This window comes from Mus pahari, chromosome 18 (assembly GCF_900095145.1).
Source record: "Mus pahari chromosome 18, PAHARI_EIJ_v1.1, whole genome shotgun sequence".
NCBI classification, from domain to species: Eukaryota; Metazoa; Chordata; class Mammalia; order Rodentia; family Muridae; genus Mus; species Mus pahari.
This window is the reverse complement of record NC_034607.1, coordinates 44181377-44202420: the sequence shown is the minus strand read 5'-3', so window position 1 is coordinate 44202420 and position 21044 is coordinate 44181377. Positions and strand designations below refer to the sequence as shown.

The 21044-nt window shown below is 45.5% G+C and overlaps 1 protein-coding gene across 4 annotated transcripts in view; it reads right to left on the bottom strand.

Moving 5' to 3' along the window:
* Crim1 (cysteine rich transmembrane BMP regulator 1) overlaps positions 1-21044 on the bottom strand; it is a 178489-nt gene that overhangs the window by 67249 nt on the left and 90196 nt on the right. For all 4 annotated transcript variants that reach the window (XM_021217779.2, XM_029531327.1, XM_029531328.1 and 1 more), the window contains one exon: positions 6590-6711. In XM_021217779.2, the coding sequence (XP_021073438.1) occupies positions 6590-6711 (122 nt within the window). The remainder of the gene's footprint in view (positions 1-6589; positions 6712-21044) is intronic.

Here is a 21044-nt window from a genome sequence, read left to right as displayed (position 1 = left end):
AGTGAAGCACCTGTCTTACATGCACAGAACCAACTGAAAATGAATCTGAACACTGCAGCCTAAATCTAAGTCACAATTATGGCCTTCTTAGAAAAGACAGAAAAGACTGTGGCCCTGGAAGACGCAATGGCTTCTTGGATTTGACACCAAAAGATGGCACGAGAAATGACTACAGTCCATTAGACTCGGGCTATGCCTGTGTTTCCAAGGAAAAAAAGATGGCAGTCACCTTTGTGGGGATGGCACCGTTAAACGAGAAGGAAAACACTTACACCTGAGCAACATAACCCATAACCCAGGTAGAAAAACCCAACTCAAACGGGAAAGCATTCTAGAAGGCGGCTCTCCAGGTCAGATTCAGTTCGAAGGAGTGGATACACACATGCAATGTGGCTTGTGCTGTCAGTTATTAGAAGAATACAAAGTGAAAGAAAAATCTCCCACCTACCGAGAAGATTGCAACAGAACAAAACAAGACAGGTGGTAACAAGTGTGGATGTGGATGGAAAGACAGTGGTATTCTCCCACTGCTAGGGAAGAAATAAAGTTACAGTTTTGATGAGAAGTTCCTTAACATACTAAATTTACCACAAGATAAGTAATTCCATCTGCAGTCACATGAGTGCTGCTAATGTGAGCTCTTGGCTTTCTTCAGTGATATTAAGATGTAATACTACCCCACCCCCCAAAAAAAACCCTAGTGTTATTTTAAACAAAATTCTTATGCTAGCTCGAAATTCTTCTGTATCCTTATAGTTACCTATTTAGCTAACCTAGACCTTGAAGGACATCCACAGCTAGACTACAAATGGCAAAAAGTGCGTAAGACAGGACCACCGTAGACCTGGACAGTCTCCTACATCTTCCCCACATCTCAATCCATAACCATTAATTAATGGAGTTATTATGTGACTAAGCACTCTTTCTAGACTCTAAAATCATGTCAACTGAGATTAAAAAAGAACCTCAAAGAGCTCATGAAAACGATTCAAAGAGGCTACAAAATGCTGATTCACACTTCTATATTAAATAAGCCAAATGTGCTAGCTGTGAAGTAAGGCAAGTACTGTACTCTAACAAAGCAGGGAATGTCAATTCAGGCTGAAAAATAAAGTAAGCCAACCAATATTAATTATTTAGTTGAGTTAATCAACCACATATGCCATAGGGGTGAAGCCACAAATCTCCATCCAGCATTTGAAAAAGGAAGGACAGAGATGCTGGTCAAGCCCAAAGCTGCTTGCACAACCTGTTCTCATGGTGGTGAGGCTTGTAGACATTTATACGATAGAGACTTGATTGACAGGAGGATGCGGCCAATTAGCCAACCAGCTAAAGCACAGAGCGGGATGGTGGCGGGTAGGAGGGTCAAGCTTAAGAGAGCTGCAGAGCCTCCAAAAGGAGCTACCGTTAGGGTGAGCCTTTCTGCATTGAAACAACAAATCAGCAAAATGAAGCCTCTGTGGTTGTAAAGAAATGAATAAGAACGTTTGTATATAATGCAAAAGCTACTGGTGGTCTTGGAGGAGCAATGCCCAATTACTTCTTCATCTGTTGAGGAGGTTGTTAACCTTAGAATGATGAGGAACGAGCCACGCCCCTCTTGAAAGAGTGACATAGGCAGAAGCAGTACCAGGTGGCACTTCAGGGCCAATGTGAAGGGGGCACCCCTCCCCCCACCTAGTCTAGCCCAGGTTAACTTCCGCCTCATCTTTTCTTCAGCCTCTTAGTTGAGCTCAGCCTCTCTCTTGCTACTGGTCCTCTTCCACAGTGGGGTGACCTGCGCCGGAAGTCAGTGGACAGGAAACACAGAGCAAAGGGGTGACAGATGGGGGCGGATGGACAACTCCAAAAATGTCCCTCCAACTCACTGATATGTCCCTCATAATTAGACTGATGTAATTAAAAGAGCAGACATAAAGGCTTCCAAGTAACCAAAGGGAAAACGAACCTTGTCTTTTGGAGTGCTTAGGCCTATGCTGGGGTAAGCCAAGGAGATGGGCAATACTTAAGAGAAGGCACAAAAGCCCCTCACGATCACTAGCTTACTAAGGCCCTGGGGAACAATAGGCATGCACAATAAATACACACCAGTCAGTCAGTCAGTCAGTCTGTCTGTCTGTCTGTCTGTCTGTCTGTCTGTCTGTCTGCCTGCCTGCCTGCTTGCCTGTCTGCCTGTCTGCCTGCCTGCCTGCCTGCCTGTCTGTCTGTCTGCCTGTCTGCCTGTCTGTCTGTCTGCCTGTCTGCCTGCCTGTCTGTCTGTCTGCCTGCTTGTCTGTCTGCCTGCCTGCCTGTCTGTCTGCCTGTCTGCCTGCCTGCCTGCCTATGCACTGGATTCTCTTTATTTCCTTACTGGAAGACATGATGACCTTAGACTACCACCCAGACTGGGGGTTCTTAATGTCTTTAGTAAATGCTTTCTCTATTGTCAGGTTGCAGGTTGGGTTTGCAGGCCAACATCTTACATGATGAGAAAGCTGGTTTGGGGTGTGTCTTTCCTGTGAGTGACTTGACTTAGTCAAGATCCTCAGCTAATACTGTTCATTGCAATGCTGTTTTTTAATAGAGCATCACAGGGACAGGCAGATGTCGCAAGTGGTACAAATGACAGGCTAAAACCACACGTCATACTGCCTCCATATTCACCTTAGACTGCTCTGGATTAATCATATGCACACAAGTGACCCTCTTTTGTCTCTCCCACCTTCCACCACTCTTGGCATGCTGGAGAAATCAAGGCTCTCTTTCTTTTATTCCGGTAGGAGACTCTTACATTGTTAAGTATCGATTGACCTCAAGCTAAATGTAGCCTTGTTCAATACACTCAGTATTAAATATTAGTATGTTCCTAACACGGTAATACCACAGCCGACTTCACTGATCTACTTGGGGAACAAATTATAAAACTAAGTCACACTGGCAAAGTTCAGTTGCTGATGCTGTCATTCAAACCTAATGTATTTCTCTACGTGCCTGGCGTACACACTGGGAAGCTGTACGCTCGGCCAACGTTCACTTCCTCATTCTACACTCTGCGTGTCAACAGCCAGAGCCTATGTTCTGAGAGGTGGGTCATTCCTAAGATGCCTGGGAAGACAGGACACCTTAGAGCAGACAGGCACGTGCAGCTGTGAGGTCAGCAGGCAGCTCCCTGCTGATAAAGCATTTGTCTGGGAGCCCGGAGCAGATAAGGTTGTTTCTTGAAGGAGGTGGCTGGCTGTTTACCACCCAGTCATGCACTTGTTCCCGTGGTTTCTGACGTCACCTCATGAGCCTTACGCTCTGAGTAAGCTCTGTATTGCAGAAGCTCATGGCAAACCTGTGCAGTCGCTGTCTTCTCCTCCATCTGCCAACACAGAGCCAAACCAGGTTTACTGAGGAAGCTCTCTGGTGAACTTAGGAGCTTTTGAGTTCATCTGGGACCATTTTTAAAATTTACACTTTTTTTTTTTAATGTATGTTTTTTGAAAAAACAATGTAGGCCCATGGGTCAACTCAGGCACCAAGTCCTGCTGTGACATCTCTCTCTGCCCCTGCACGCAACCTCGACTGGAGTCTTCCTTGGATGTCCGTGGGGTCTTCTCAGACCCCAAGCCACTGATCCAGGCACCTCAGGTGCAGCTGTGCACATCTGCCTTATTGAAAATGCTTTCACTGAATTTCAGTTGTGTCTTGCCTTTTGTGCAGGAGTCCCACAACAGCTTACTGGTTTCTCTATTTGTGCTGCTGAAATGACCGAACACAGAAATCAGCACTCAGAGCTGCCTTCTTAATTTCCATGTGAGAAAAAAAAAATGCCACTAGGGACTATGCGTGGCTTTGTCCAACAGGCTTTAGCTTCTACAAATAACAACTGTGTATCTGACTCTATATCCTTTTACATTTTAATGACGGGAAGTTGGGGTGGGGTGGGGCGGCATGGCATGATGTTTAACTCGGGCAACTACATAAACTATACACACCCGCAAGCCTGCATACTTGTGTATACTTGGTTTAATTTTCACTTTCGACTTTTGCTGACAATCCTGTGACTATTCTTTTCTTTTCTAATTAATATTTAACCACTATGCTATGTTATTAAACCTGTTCTCAGGGTATACCTGCCCCAAGTCTTTGTGGATAGGCCAGTTACTCTCTTCTGCTTTCTCCTCTCTACCTGTTTATCTTTTTTCTGATCCCTCCCTCTTACACACACACACACACACACACACACACACACACACACACACACACACCGGGGGGTGAGGGTAAGGGGGAGGGGGTGAGGAGAGAGCAAGCTTAGCTTTTCTAAGTGATAATTATGAACCTTTAATTATATATGTATATTATAGCATCTATTAATGGTGAGGTTATGACACAGGTAATATTTTCCTATCACCTGGTTGAGAAAACATCCACATACAAATACATGTGGAGATATATATATATATATATATATATATATATATATATTTATGTCAAGATAAGTAAGATATGGGCGAAGATAGATTGTCCTTAAAAATATCCTATAGAAGTGAATTGTAGATCTTACAGGATTACCGTTACTTTTCAAAGTCTTATACACCTGAACTGCCAATATAGCAAAGACAATGCACACCAGGACAAGAAGCATATTAGCAGTGACACTGAAAATTTATGCTGAGAAGAAAGAAGCAACTACAGCAAACACTGGGTCTCTCCTCTGTTGTCAGACGGTCAACTCTACCCCTAAGGTCAGGGTAAGCAAGGACAAGCCATGAAGACTCCTATCAAGTCATGGAGAAGGTACAGTCAGTGTTCTGAATGATAGGAAGGCGTGGTGCTTGGCTTTCTAGAATCAAGAAGCAAAGACAGAAGATGGGAGATCTTCCTTAGCCCCAGAAACGAGGTAAATATTCTCACGGTGGGCATTCTTTCCAGAAGACAAAAGGATGTCAGATCCAAGTGTTGGACAGTGAAACAGTGGGTGCCCCCGTGGAGTGACCCCTCTGCAAGCCAGCGTGTTAACAGTCACTTCTCAAGGGTGCAAAGATGGTTGCCAATCGGCTCATTCACTTGCTTAAATCAGGAAAACCTGGGGACCCTCTGAGACACGTAACAAACCAATGTCCGTGGTGGGCGTGTGATGGGACAGACTACCCTCTTCTGGCAGTTCTCCTTACAGAACGAGTGACACGCAGCAGCAGTGTGAAGAAGCACATGCGAGATGCTGCATGCCCTGGGCTGAGGAGCCACGGCATGGGTTAAGTAATTTCACCGAAAACGGTGAAAGGTAAGTATTCGCAGAATATCACCTGTCATAAATCACACCCATAGCACCGCCAGAAGGAAAAGGTCTGCTTGTCCACTGGCTGCTATTTACCAGACAGAACCACTGACTGACTGGGTGGTAACAAGACTGATGGGAGGCACTTCAGAGAGATGTAAGCACACGGGACTTTCCCCCACGCCTTCCCTCGTAGGCTGCTATTTATAAAATCTATGCATCGGATGCTAACTCTAGCCTTACTGTCTCCATCCTCCACCACCTTCACCCATAGTGTTCTGTGAGTGTGGGCAGAATGTGAGCACGCAGAATAATCAAGGCTATTTATACACGAGGCATAATTACTAGTACTCTTTTTATTCTAGAGTCGTCGAACGGAGGCCTGTGGGGGAGGCTCCGAGCCTTTCCCAGTCACACAGCAACAGAGGGAACGGTTACCCGACTTCGTCTGGTCTGAGGTTCTTAACTAGGAGGCTACACTATCCACGTTTCCTCAGTGCAAAGCAACGCAACGCATGACCTTGTGACGGGAAAATACAAGGTCACAGGGATTCAACTTTAGCAACACCTCTTGGCAGAAGAGGGACCTAAGAGCAGGAAGACCTTCCCAAGCCTGGATTCTCCCAGGCCGTATGCACTGCCAGTCTCTGAGTGTCTTATGCATTTTGTCATTGTTGATTCACTCTGCCTACTTTCATCCAGGCACAGCCAGTGGCATGTAGTCTATGCAATTACTTTTTTTTTTCCCCCTGAAAATTCCAACAGGGAAGCACGCTTCGCGCTTTCTACTCTCTCAACATCTAGCTTTAATAAACATCAAGTTGACAAATACCGAGCTGTCTTGAGAAGAGTGAAGGGAAGAGGCAGATTCTGCTGATGGACATCTTCTCTAAGGCCAGGTCTAAAGCTGACCGATAGGGTCCCAAACACTGATCAAGGACATTCTCTACCATAGAAACACTGGCCTGGAAGAACAAGGTCTTTTCTATTTCAAATTGTGCTAGCTCCCATGAGGTTTCAGTTAGATTATCTCCTGACAGCAATGGGGATAGGGCACTGGATGACACAGAAAGTATGTATGTTCCCTCCCTTTCCCTGAAATTCCCAAATTGAACTTTTGACAGATCTTATCATATAATCTGCTACTGAGTGTCTGAGGTTCCCTGTGACAATATGACAGTTCCCTTCCTATCTTTCTGAGCCACACAGTGACTAAGCAAACCTCCTTTCTCAGTGACCTTCAGCATGTCCCTGCCCTAGCTGGTGGAAATAGCCACGGTGACCCTCCCTCCTCCTCCTGCTTTCAAATGTACACTGTCTGAGAACAAGAGAAACCCCACGTACCATTAACACATTCAAAGACATCACAGCACTTTCCAGGTGTCCCATCTCCACGAGAGACTATTCGGGGAGTAGATCCCACCTCACAAACGGGAAAACCACATAAGCCAGAGAGACACTCGCATCTGTAACCAAAGAAAAGGGAAGGAAAACCCCATGAATAAATAACAACACAGAAGTCGGGAGACCCCCCCAAACACAGTGGCAAGTACCTACTGTACGTGATACAACCTGGTTACCTGGCATGATAAAGGGATGAGGGATGTGCTAGTAAGTAACTCTCCAAACAGCCATATCTCATGTCATTCATATGTGTGTGTGTATGTGTTTATGTGTGTGCATATATGTAGGTGTACAGACACACACACACACACACACACACACACACACACACACGACCCCTCCTTAACTTTGCCCAGTTTGGAAAATACATTTCACCTCATTTCTTAAGTTAACCAGGTGGGTACTCACTGCAACACTTTCAGATGATGTAAGGCCATCTCTATACACACAGGTCAGACTGCAGGTCAGGGATGGATGCTCCATTCAGTAGCCCCAGACTGCATTAGTGATGGGTAGGCATTTTCTAGAGGTTTTTATCCCCTCCTCAATTAAGTTATTGGCTTTCTAGTCACCTTGAGCAGTACTTAATTTACGTTTTCGTGCCAAAGACTGAAGTCTCTTTATCCACAGAAGAACATACGGTTTAAGTAAATGGACTTAGTGACAGCTGTCTTGGAAGTAGGAAGTTTTGATTTCTTGAATTCTAAGCTACCACATGTGCATGTACCTTTGGATGCAGGGATAGGGTATTTCATGATCAATGAGCTCTGGTCATTGCTGACTTTAATTCTGCTGTGAAATCTGTCTAAACACAGGAGCCAATAAATAGAGGTAAGTGAAGAAATTGAGGAAGGAACTGGATAGGCTTCTCAGATGCAATGAAGTAAGCATCTTACTAAGATGCTCAGGCAGCTGGAGCCCAGCATACAGACATAGCAATGAGAGATAGGGAAACAGCTGTTGGCCTCTGGTTCTGGGACACCACTGGGAACTACAATGGCTCAAATGGTAGGTAGAAAGACAGAGTGAGATGCCAGATTGAGAGGAGTAAATAGGGGTGTCCTTAAGAGAAAGATGGAGGAAGGAAATATGTGGGTTTCTATGTATAGTGGGGGTGGTATTATGATCAGGGGAGGGGACATTCACATCAGGGAAGAATTACTAATAGATTCTTTAATTCTGTTTTTTTTTCCCTTTCCTGTTTGAGCGACTGGTTTGTTCTCCTACTGTTTGAATCCTTGATAAATTAAAATATGCTTATAGTCTTCAACTATCTCAATAATCAGGCCCAGAGTTTCAATGACATTTACACTTGGCCCCCCAAACTAAAATGAAAACAAAGTTGAAAGTTTGCATCGAAGACCATTAAAAGCCACTGGATGCACAGGTGCCCTGGGTGAAATAGACATAAATGAATGCAGTAGCTACCCCTGCCAGTTTCCAGGGTTATGGGCTGAGCTGTCCTCAGAGGATCAATAGGGACACACTGCAGGCCTGCCTTCCTCCTCGGAGCCCCAGGCTATATTTGTATCTGTCAGCCTGGATTCACAGACAGGAGCCTAGCATAGATGTCTTCTGAGAGGCTCCGCCCCAGCAGATGACTGAAACAGATGCAAAGACCCACAGCCAAGCATTAGAGTGAACTTGAGAAGTCTTGTGGAAGAGCTGGGGGAAGGACTGAGGAACCTGGAAGGGATGGGGCTTCACAAAAAAAGACCAACAGAATCAACTAACTTGGACCCCTGGGGCATCCCAAAGACTGAACCACCAACCAAAGAGTGTTCAAGGGCTAGACCAAAGCGCCCTGCACATGCTCAGCAGATGTGGAGCTAGGTCTTCCATGTGAGTCCCCCAACAACTGGAGCAAGGGGAATCTGCAGCTTCTCTGTGGATGCTGTTCCCCTGACTGGGCTGCCTTGTCTGACCTTAAATGAGAGAGGATGTGCCTAGCCCTGCAGTGACTTGTTGGTATGCAGGGGGTCACCTCCTCCTTCTCAGAGGTGAAGGGGAAGGGTGGTGGGAGGAGGGGGCATATGAGGGGGGTACTTGAAGAAGAGGGGGGCTGTGAGTGATTGGGATGTAAAGTGAATGAATAAATTAATGAATGAAAAGAAAAAGCCACTGGAGAGATGTGAATGAGGCACTGCCCCTTCCGCGATTCTTTGGGATTCTTCTCCATGTGATGATGTTTAGACTCCTGGGAGAACAGGAATGAAATCCTCATTAAGGTTTTACTGTAATCATATTTTTGTCTGCAACCTAAGACAAATGCCTGCTTGTTTTATGGGTGGAGTTCTGTATCCCTGAACTACCTTCTAGGGCTGAGTTCTATGAACTGGCCTTTTGGCATAGAGTATGGTAATTCCGTAGTCCTTCATGCTCAAGTGCTTAGCCACTACAGTTTTAAGCACACGGTCAGATTGCTATGATCATAGCTGAGCATGCTGCTTACGAAACTATACAACTTAAGTTCTTCACACTGAGGGGCCACACCACATTCCTAGTATCTTGGTGCATTTGAAACTGATGGCATCCTACACGAATAGCTAACTGTTTCTGCTGCATCTTCTAGATGCACATTCTTCCTGGTGATAGGTTGCAGATAGTCATTCTTAAACACCAAAGAGCACACGTATGCCCCCAAAGTACTTCTTCTGGTGTTGTTCCCCAACATTTTACTACCCTTTCTGTCTGAATACTTATGTGCACTTCTGGGCTAGACCTTCTGCTGGACTGTGGGAAGTCACATCACACAGAAAATCATGACTAACTTTGCCCTAGATCTACCACATTTCCCAGTGTCCACACGCCCCGACGATTAGCCTTAGAGAATCATAAAAGCACTGTGTAAATGAAACTAAAACTACTCAAAAATGCTTAGCAAACTCACTTAGAAAAGGAAGCTCTTTTTTTTTTCCTCTGAAAATTTCTACTGAGATGAAATGGTTGATCGTTAGCAGGTTGGGGTGTTCTTGGCTCCCCTCCTCTTCCCTACCCCTAGGTGCCAGCACACGCTTCCGACCTGGTGCCACCCTTTTCTGATAAGAGTTCTCTGAACCTAAAATTAGCACTTTAAAACGGAATGAACTGAGGAAGGACTCAGAAAAGGCAAACATCTGGACTCAGACCTGAAACATCTTGCACACCTGTTGTTAAGCTTAGATCTAGCAAAAACGTCTTCAATTTTTTTTTTTTTTTTATACTCAAACTGACCCATTGGCAATTTCCTATAGCTGAACACCATGCACATGCATCCTCTGCTCACAGGTCTCCCTCATGTGTCCAGGTAGCCATTAATACAACCCCTATCCCCAGTTTTCCCACACCACACAGATGTATATATTCCCTCTCTCTGTGCTTTCCATGTGAAGAAGTGGGGCTTTCTTTTGAGTTCCTTGGAGGAAGCGCTGAAGCATGCTGACTGAACTTTGTCCTCACCCCCTCCTTTGCTATCATTTCTTTACTCTTTCCCCACTAACCTTCCCCTCCCTCCCACCCCAATCCTTGGGTAAGAGCAAGCAAGGCAAAAGAGAAAACAGATGGATTAAGAAGCTAACAGGAGACAGATGCTTAGCATGGCTGATGTCATCACTCACCCCTCCCCAGTTTCCTGCTCTGCTTCCCTTTGCCCCAGCCAGGCCACACCCAGCTTTCAGCTTTGTTCCTGTGCCCACCCCCACCTCCTTCCATTTATCAGTGTCTCAGAGCCGGTACTCAGCATGCAGACCTCTCCCTTCCCAACCTCTCTCCCACCACTTCCCTTCCCTTTCCACGCTCCCTCTCTGCCCCAGGCCAACTCTTGCTTCACTGTTTCTACTGTTTGCCCCCAACTGCCTCCTGAGTGCTCTCTGTCTGGCCCGTGGGTCCAGCTGCTTTGTAGACATCAGCTCCTCTGAACACCTGGGCACACTCCTTTGGAATTCTGCTCACCCTTTGCGTTGGTCACATGCTCTTTTTGTGTCTACCGTTAGTGTACAGGATGAGGCATTAATTGGAAACGAAGAGAGAGGTTAGTTAGCTTAACAAATCAGATAAGACAGCAAGGGAAATACAGGCAGAGAGGCCCTAGATGGTCAAATCAAACAAGTCCCCTCCGGACAGTGCAACCCAAGGGTACTCTGAGTGTATGTGTCATCCCTACGGGATGGAAGTCACGTACACAGCACCTACCCTCCTGAAGCATAGAATCCTGTATGCTGGTTCTTCTATTTGCAGAGTTGTGCAGTCACTACTGGTACCTATTTCTTCACCCTAAACAAAAACACTGCAGCCTTTCCTTGTTTCACCTGTCTCCAGCCCTGGCCACTACAAATCTGTAAGATATGCCTCTGCATGCTAACCTATTTTTTTGGAGTCCATATAAATGAGATCATAAAATAAGGTTAAGGATTTTTTTTTTTTTTTTTTTTTTTAAATTTCAAAGAAGTGGTCATCTGTATAGGTAATTTGTCAGCGGTGGCAGGGGGAGGGGAGAGGTCTCTAATGCGATCCTTGATATTAAGGTAATGATCAATCAAAATGCCATGATGTCATCACTCACCCCGCACAATGTAATCATTGCTGCAGCCAGGTGGGGCTTGATTAAGAGGGGCGGCCCTCTTTTTCCTAGAGTATTGGATTCTTGAGGGCCTGAGTGGAATGGTGAAGAGCCCTTAGAAATCACATAAACCCCTAGAGGGCACTCACTTCCTGAGGAGGCTCACATCCCAGGCAGTGCAGAAGCTCCCAGACACAGCTTCCTGTGTGTAAGCTTGGCCTCTGGTCTCTTGGAGCTTCCACACAGTACTGGATGCTCTGCTCGCTCCCATTCTAGCACCAATGGCAACCCGCCATTCACTGAATGCCACAGCCCATAGTTCAGATGCCCACCTATCCCTGCCTCTCCTTTTGTCCCTACTGAGGACACACAGCCCTTAGGACAACATACCCAGATGGATTTCTCCAGGATTAATTTTCCCTCCTCTGACTTTTAACAATAAACAGACAGGGTACCTGAGCCTTGGAGAGTACCTGCTTATTTTAGGAAATCAAAATCATATTGATTCTCTTGTCAGCTTCTCCAGTGAATGAGGGGATGTCTTACAGAAGAAGAAAATGAGCAACAAATCTATCCAACCAAAATCTGGAACCCACCCTTTTCTATTCATGGCTGTTAACTTAGAGCTTGGGGGGCATGCATTGGTTTTTACTGTTGTTGTTTGTTTTAATATTCCTATTTTTATTTGTGTGTGTATGTGTGTGTGTGTGTGAGAGTATGTGTGTGTGCATGGGTGCACACGTTAAAACTGGAGAACAACTTTTGGGAGTTAGTTCTCCCTGTCCTTCACGTGGGTTCTGGGGACGTGAACGTGGGTCACTAGATCAGTGGCAAGCACCTTCATCTGCTGTGCCAGCCTCCTGGTCATGCGTTGTTTTTCTACATTGGGAATGGGAAACTCAGAGGGACAGGGTTTTTCAGATCACAATGTGAAAGAAAGACAGTGGGATTTGCCTACAGCGCCGGCTCTGGGGTCCTGTAGCTGAGGACCGGCCAGGGAGGGACCACTCCCATACATTCTCCAGGCACCATCACCCAGCCAGGACCCTTGTGCCTCTGTGTGCAGGGCTGGGTCAGGTGGATTAGTTTTGCTTCTTACTTGAGGAATACCAAGCAGCACTTGTTCTTAACCTTGCCATGGCAGGGCAAACTGTTAGCACGTGCTCGCCATCCCTTACAAAGGCTCCTTCTGCTCTAAATGGCATGTCTCAGGAAGGAGGGAGAGAGTGACTTTCTTCCCTTGTCACCCACCAGAACAATGTGAAACTATCAGCCACCGACTCCAGTTCCCAGGAGGTTGGTTTGCTCAACCAGAAAATAAGGCCCAGGCCCAGAAGAAACATTCTTCTAACGTTGAAACCCCATGACTCTACTGCCACTATTATGACCCTTGCAATGCTGCCACCTGATCGAGGCTCTTTGCCATCGCGCCTCGCTGGCAGGTACCCAGTTCCTACAGCACGGCACATCTCCATCTGCTTACCTCTCTTCCTTCTTGCTGTTCTTCAATCCCAACTTTCAGACCTGGGTCAGTATGTCCCCGACCTCGACTTCCCCACAATTTTGGCTTTGCCTGGAGTGTAACAGTTGCAAATATATATATTCTTTCTATACTTCAGAAGAAACAGCGTGCTAAATGCTGGGGGTCTGGAACCATGGAGTGGCTCTGAGACTTGTCTTGAAAAACTACCCTGAAAAATCAATGCTTGTCTCTCTGCCTACCAGAATGAAGAGAGGAACTTCAAAGGACACTAAACAAGGGGAATATTACCACTGCAGCTGGCGGGGGAGGGGGGTCTTACGCCACCTCCACAGCCCTCCCTGCAAAGTGCAGGAGAGTCTCAGAAATGTGCCTTGTGGGAGGTGCTAGCCCACAAATAGCAAATATCATTCTAACATCCCTCCGGTAGAACATCTCTCCAGAGCGGGACACTGGACGTTATATGCCATCTCAGTCCCATCTTTCCCAACACAGACACGTATCTCGGCCCACATCCTACAAGAAAAACAAGCCCAAGTTGTGAAGTATCCTAGAAAATAGTTGCTCAAAGTTTTGGCTTCACTCCACATCTGAAGAGAGCGCCTGAGCCTTCAAAGCGGGAGAGGCGAGTCCCTATCTCCAACCAAAGGGAGAATGAGGAGGGAGGAAGCATTTTAATACTTATACTTAAGGCAGCAGTAAGGCTGCAGAGGCTGTTAATGAAATGGCTTGTCAGGAGCGGAAATGATGCTGCATAAAACAGAATCCTGTTCTATAAAAAGCAGCCTCTTCATTAGTGAAATCTGATGCTGTATGGCTCTACTGCGTCACGTCCTTACCTCTTTCCAGGAATATGTACATTTAAAACAGGACAGCAAATAAAACATCCCAAAGGAGGTTTGAAACCGAACCAACAGTCCAACTACCACTTTGGAAAGTAGTATCGCTCCCTATGGGAGATCCTTAGGCTTGAACTTCCCTCCTGCCTCTTCCTAAGAGATTTACCACTCCCTGGAGGACTACTGACCTTATTGCACCCTCCTCCAGCTAATCCCCCTATGAGCTCCTTGAATCTTCATCACCAGTCATAGCCACAGAGGATCCCTCACTGCTGTCTGCCAGTGGTCCCTCCCCAGTACAGGGAGCTGCTCCTAGCATAACAGGTGACAGCATATTTCTTATGACTGTGACCTCAAAGACAGGAGGAAAGGAATTTAGTTTTCTGTGGCTGTTAATGCTTGTCCTTTTCTGCTGAGAGGAAGAACAAGGTGGATATGGGCTCATGCAGGGATGATATAAACCCAAGACAATTAAGAAACTAGGACAGTCATCCTGGGTTCTCTCTTCCTGCATTTCTCAAGAGACAATTATGGCTTCCTTCCCAAAGATGCCAGGAGCATAGGAAGCAGACGGTGCAAAGCTGAAGGAAACGTGGCACCACTGTAGGAAAATACAAGCTTACCCTAGAACTGTGCCCCACAGCAAGGGTATGGTGAGAAGAGAGCAATGGCGAGTTCTGTAAATTGCCTGTCTGATGTGACCGGCTAACAAGATGTGGGGACAGGCATGAAGGGGCTGCGATCATGCCAGCAGCCAGACCAGAGGTCCAGCAAGAGATGAAAGTATTCCTTGTTGAAAATGTTAGGGCTGGGACTCTGCAGACATTCCCAACCACCTTGCGCAGCTCAGTTGTCTGACACTGAGGGTCCTCTGCCTCCACTTCCTTAGGTCTGAGAGAAGTTACTGGTGTAGCTGTTCATGGGCTGGCAGGATGGGAGGAGGGATGCCTAGAGGACCAGTCAAGATAAGGAGGACAGAAGAGAAAGTATCACATCACAGCCCGAAAGGAGGGATGGACGTGATAAGAAGATTTTTTTTTTTATAAAACGTTATGTTCTTCTACGTGAATATGTTCTTATGTATGTCTGGGCACCCACCACAGGCATGCAGGAGCTCACTGACATCAGCAGAGGCCTTGGATCCTCTGGAAGTGGAGTTACAGACGGTCGTGAGCTACCACGTGGGTGCTAGGACCCTAGGTGCTACCACCTAGATCCTTTGAAAGAATAGCAAGTGCTCTCAACAGCTCAGCTATTTCTCTGACTGCGAGAGTAAAGTTTTAATACGACAATGTAAAACATTCTCACTTCGAAGCCAACTGCATTAGAAATGGGCGCTCTGGAGGGCCGGAGGGAGCGAGGCTGGAGAGAGATGGGAAAGTGTCTGAAGACAGCTACAGTGCACTTACATATAATAAATAAATAAATAAATCTATAAAGGAAAAGAAAGAAATGGGTGTTCTGGAACATTGGATAGGCTTGTTTACAAATGTGCCTACAATCACTTTGTGTCTGTTTACTGAGAATGTCCATGCAGCAGGCACGAGGCTGGTCAGACGCTGGGAAGCCCTGGAGATGAGAGCATACAGGGGTGGAGGCTGTTGAGCACCTGCCCTGGAACACGAGAACAAGCACTGACTGAGGACACCTGTTCACGTCTTCTGCCTGGAAACCTAAGCTCGGCTTCCACTGCGGGGGCTGCACATATGGCTTCAGGCATCCAGAGACATCCAGCTCAGGCAGGCACTGAAGCAGGTGATTCTAAGACATCCAACTGGATGCCCTTGGACAGTCAACTCCAGGCCTCTTATCCTTGTCATTAGCGTTAAGTGGCAGACTGTATAGGCTCTCATCCTCTGGGGAATAAACATCTGCCCAAGTACTGACCTCTGCTACCAGGGACTCATTTCCTATACTACCCTCCATTCCAACTGAACCCCAGGAGCCAAAATGGGCACCACCACCAACAACAACAACAACAAAAAACGTATCATGCAAATATCTTAACCCCTACCTGGCTCTCTTTTAAAGACATCCTTCTGTCTACAGTGAGACTGGGAACCCCAACACTCACCTGGGAGGGAAGTCAGAAGTCTCTAACCACTGGTCACTCCCATGTGCTTCTGTAGCTCAAATTCCTACCCAAGACACAGAGGCTTCTAGAACGGACCCTGACCCAAGATAGTGTCATTTCTGAGTTCCGGCTACCTAGGAACAATGTGACCTTGGGAGCTTGGGCAGGTTATATGATCTTAGTCTCAACGGAACCACATGGAAATAGAGGTGGCTAAAGTTTCCATATGTCATATGACTGCTGTGTGGATGAAATGAACCGACACATGAGAAATGTCTAGCTCACTGGAAGAAACATGGAGGTACCCAGCACCTGTTATCCCTTTTAATAGAATTTAGGAGGTTTCAGGATGAGTCGATGATGCAATTTCAACACTGTGACTTCACATGGTCCTTCAAGATCCAGAGTCCTTGCTTCCATCCCTGTCCCGCTTAAATCCTCACTCCATCAGCCAAGTCTTTGAAGTCGTTTACAGATGACAGCAGGCCATCTTCCCAGTCCTCTGCACTCATACTGGGATGATGTTGTCTACTCCAAGATCTTACTAGTTTCTCCCAAGTCCCTATCCTGACGGTCGGCTCTCTTTAAAGGAGCCTTGTTCCTCTTGTGTTTAAGAGGGACCCACCCAAGACTGATCTTTCTAATACCTTTACATTTCCTGACCCTTTTCCCTCAACCTGCATCTGGTCTCACAACCATCTGGTCTCACAACCGTAATTCTCAATCGTATCAACCATGGACCACAAGCCTGGAAGTCAGTAAAGTCCTATGAACAGAGCTGACGGCTCAGGAAGGCTTGTCCCAAGAGGTGGCACTCTCGTCCTTTGCAGAGACAATCATTTCCTCATAAGACGCCTGTCTTTTAAGCAAAACACGCCAGTTTAGTGATGCTGGTAGTTACTATAAACATGCCAAAGAAAGTCATCTTAAGAAAAGAAACACGCCCCAGGGGTGGAAGTGAGTCCCGAGGATGCCAATTGCAAACTGGGAATCCACCTAGTGACTTCCTTTGTGCCAAAGGCTGCTGGGAAGAGCACATTCCTTGAGGAAGTCAGTTCATCTGTGATCCCTGTGGGACGAATCTCCCAGGACCCACCTACTTGACGTGCTGGAGGCACGGTAGCAAATGGCTGATGGTGTGTGGCAGCGGGAGGGAGGCCGTAAGCAGTCACAGATTGAGTAGAGTGGGCACGCAAGGACGTTCCAGGTGCAAAGGAACTGATGAAAGCAAAAAAACCAGTCTACTGTGCCAAGTTTGGGGCAAAGGATTCAGGCTATGAGAGGCATAGCATGTTAAGAAAAGGGAAATATTACCAAGGAATTGGTAGCTGATATGACGGAGAGGCAAGCTAAGGCTGGCTAATGAGGGATCTATTCTAAGAAGCATCTTTTTTTTTTCTCTTTCTTTCTCTTTCTTTCATTTTTTTCTTTTTCTTTTTCCTTCCTTCCTTCCTTTCTTTCTTTCTTTCTTTCTTTCTTTCTTTCTTTCTTTCTTTCTTTCTTTCTTTCTTTCTTTCTTTCTTTCTTTCTTGTTTGTTTAAGTAAGAGGAGAGTAATAGGAAATCTTAAACAAGTGATGTAGTCTTGCTTTGGGGTGGTTATCTGGAGGGGGGTCCATTCCATTTCTCTTGAGTCATGAAGATAGATGAGATTAATACAAATACTTTCAGCTGCAAGACACATTTAAAAATTGAAGAAAAGAAAAAAAATCAATGACTCTAATAGCCTAGAATGCCCTTTCATCTTTCTCCGTCTGATGAACTCTGACTCATTCTGAAAGACTCAGCTCAGAAGTCAAATCTGACAGCTTTCCCAACAGAACTTCGCATCTCCTTGCCCCATAAGCTTCTCGTTATTTTGCACACTTCAGCCTCTAAAATATGCAACGCTTGCTTAAGATTACCGTGATTTAATTCATGCTTGCCTTCCCTTAAACTGAAAGTTCCTTGACATCGTAGACAATTTATCCCTTCCAGGTACATGACAAACATTCTATATATTTGTTTCCTGAACAAGTCAAAACTGTAGGGTCTGGATGCTGGGACTTGCCCCAGATTATCCACAGAAGGCAGTTAAATTTATTATTTAATCGTGTTAGGCAGCAGTGAGGAAGGAATATACACAAGGTAGGTCTTGTCCCTCCTAGGGTGCAGAGGTTAGATCAATCCATCCTGCTCCATTTATGTTTTCAGTTACCCCCCCTCCCAAAGGCAAAGTTCTAGGAATAAACAATCCTAAGCTGTAAATAATATCCTATAGGTACACGTGTCTGAGAGTCTCAGACAGACTCATCCTCTACAAACCCAAACCGGCCTCAAGTTCATGGTAATTTTTCTGCTTCCCTCTCCAAGTGCTGGGATTATGGGCCTAAGCCACCATGACCAGCACGGATAATTTTTATGACAGTCATGTCACTATAATGGCTGTGTTTTATTTGCTATGAGTATCTTCTTGTGCTTTTATTAGGGGGGGGGCTATCTGTGTTGGAAAAACAGATTATATAGTTTATTTAGTCCCATGGGAAATTCCAGGCATCCATGAAGGCTCTGGAAGATGTTTGTCAAGGACGAGAAGGGACAAACGTAACTGACTTCGGTCGATCATAACACTCCTCCCAAATCCACCCAAGGAAAGGATGGCTTGGAAGGTTGCCTGCATGGTCCTCTCACGGTAGAAAGGCCAAGGGAAAACAGTTGTCTCTGTCTCCAGGGTTCCAGTCAGCTCTTCCATGTCTACCAGGGAAACGCGCAACCTTGAGCCCCCACAAAGTGCCGGGTGCAATTACGTACAGCTATGACCTCTGTCCAATGAGATGGGTAAAAAGTGGGTAAAATATGTGCTATGAAATTCCAGGGTTTCATTTTTAGTTTTTTCCCCAAAGAGATAGCATCTTACATTTGCTAAAATATGTCTGTGAAGCCTTCTGTTCTGAAGAATGGGCCCTAGCAATTCTTCTGTTTTCTGGAAGAGGAGGAGGATGATGGAGATGGTGGTAGTGGTGGTGGTGGTGGTGGTGGTGATGATGATGATGATGATGATGGCGACAATGAGGATGGATGGAGAAAGTCCTCAAGTTTAATATTATCTGCACTGTATATTCTGCACTTGAGCTTCACCAAAGACTTAAAGGGATTCCCTTGCTTTTCCTCAGTTTTGAGTCTGGACCATTCAGAACAAGCGTTAAGTCAATGGGCGATATAGCCTTGCTTATTTTCAGGACTAACACAAAGACAAAAATAAAGACTAGGTTATTGGGTCCAATTCATGGAGGACCACACAAGGCCCAGAGGCCGGGTACAGAAAGGCTGAGCGCTCACACATCTGCAGGACAGGACTGACAAAGCAGGCACTCTCTACTGGAGAGGGAGCACATTTCTAATGGGTAAGGGCTTTAACTTCTAGGAAAGCATATTTTCTTCAATCTGGGGATAGGTCCAATAATAACATGGAATTCTTACAATTATTTTGTTTCAGAAAACATCAGAGTTTAATATAGACTCTGGCTTTTTAGCCACGAGTTGATTTTTCTCTTGTGGGCCAAAAATTACTATGACAGAGGGCAATAGAATAAATGTTCTTTTCTAAGTTGAGAAAGAAGGGCTTCAAATATACTTGCAACTTTTTTTTTTTGTTTTGCCTGTGTTTCAAAACAAAAGGGGATGCTACCGTCATAGCATGTCAAGAGTCAGGAATGTTTTTAAATGCACATGTTAATGTGCACTTTTACATATTGTGTAAGTTATCATCCAAAATCATCTGGAGGAATTATTTATATTAAAGGGAACAACCCTTCATACCACAAAGAAGAATTTTAAAAGATGTCTACTAACAGACTGATCTTTAAAAAAAAAAAAAAAAATCTTTGTTGAGATGGGAGAATAGAACAGATGGAGATGATACTTCATTACAAGGCACTTAATTTGATAGCGGCTTCTTGGAACTGCATATTCAGGGACAATTTCTACTGCTTAGCTTGAGTTGGCACGAGAAAAGCAACTTAATTACCCAGCACAACTTTTAACAGTCCCCAACAAATATGGCCCTGTTTCACAGAGGTGAAAGAAGAGATCTCTGAGTTCTGAGCATTAAAGGGGAGCCCCTAACTGCCCCCCTGGAAGGTCAGCTTTAGTGTGCTTGTCTGGGAAGAATGGGTGTGCTCTGTTGATAGTCCTTGGTCTGCCACACCCACCCTGAGGCACTGCTAAACACTTCAAAGACAGAACAGGTGGGTCTCTAGAGATAAGAGAGGTGTAGAGGGACTGGGGAAGTTCAACCACCTACCCCAGGACCCACACATTAGCAGACAGATGATTGTTAAGTGATTGCTGCACTTTCTCAGAGCCCATTTCTCAGATGTGGCTGAGCAGAGGAGTGAGCAAATCTACTTGGTTTTCAGTAGGAAATGAAGCATGATATTAAAATCAGAAACTAGGGCAAACGGGAGGACTAGTAGTAGGCACCCTCCACCATTTTCTTCATGTGTATCTTTTTGAGTCCTCTGGTTTCTGTCTTGTTGTAAAGTTAGCACACACCTGGACAGGTTATTGTATTTTTATTTTTATTTTTGTAATCTATTTTCTTTTTTTTTTTACCTTGGCGGAAAACAAGTCTGTAACTGGGCATTTCTCTTGAAGGAGGGTTACTGATGGGGCGTGCCCCTATCAGATGACCCTCTAAAAGACCAGAGCTTTCTCGCACCCGTTGCTGGTGATACTTGGAAATTGTGGCAGCCTCTCATTTTGGCAAGCGGCTATACCCCACAGTGAGCTCAGCGTTCTCTGTCTTCCCTCTGTGAGTCTTTGTTGAACTGTTTTTAACAGATCTGAGCAACTTTCTTCCCCCTCCCGAATCGGCACACCTTGTTTTCACTCACTGCCGCTACGTGGTCAGATTAATTTTTATGAACTTACATGCTTCTAAAGGGAAGGAGAACCCTGCCCAGGGTTCCATTCGGCTGGCCTCGGGGGGGGGGGGGATGAGTCCACTGCAGGCTGCACATTCTGGAACTCCAGAATGCCCCTCTCCCAAATGTCTGTATCGATCCCCAAGCACGGCATGCTAGCGATCTGCTACACTCCTGTTATGGTCACACAACAGAGCACTAGCAAAATAGAGGTTTTCTTTTTTTCTTTTTCTTTCTTTTTTTTTTTTTTTTTCACATAAATGCAAAGAAATTGGGAGTGCAGAGTGGGGGCATCCTAGATTTTGGAACTGAAGCAGAGGAGGGCAAATACCTAGATCTGGTCTTCAGGAGAGGCTCTGTATGACCTATATTCTGGCCATGACGGTGCATGTAGATTATGTCTTTGCCTTCGTGTGACTTCCCTTCCTGAAGGCTGGAGCTGATCTGACAGAACAGTATGTGATTTGGAAACTATCTTGGCTATCAGAGTCAAAAAAAGTAAAACTGAGACTCACAGGGGGAAAAAAAGTAACAAAATATAAACCTCTCCCAAAATATGATT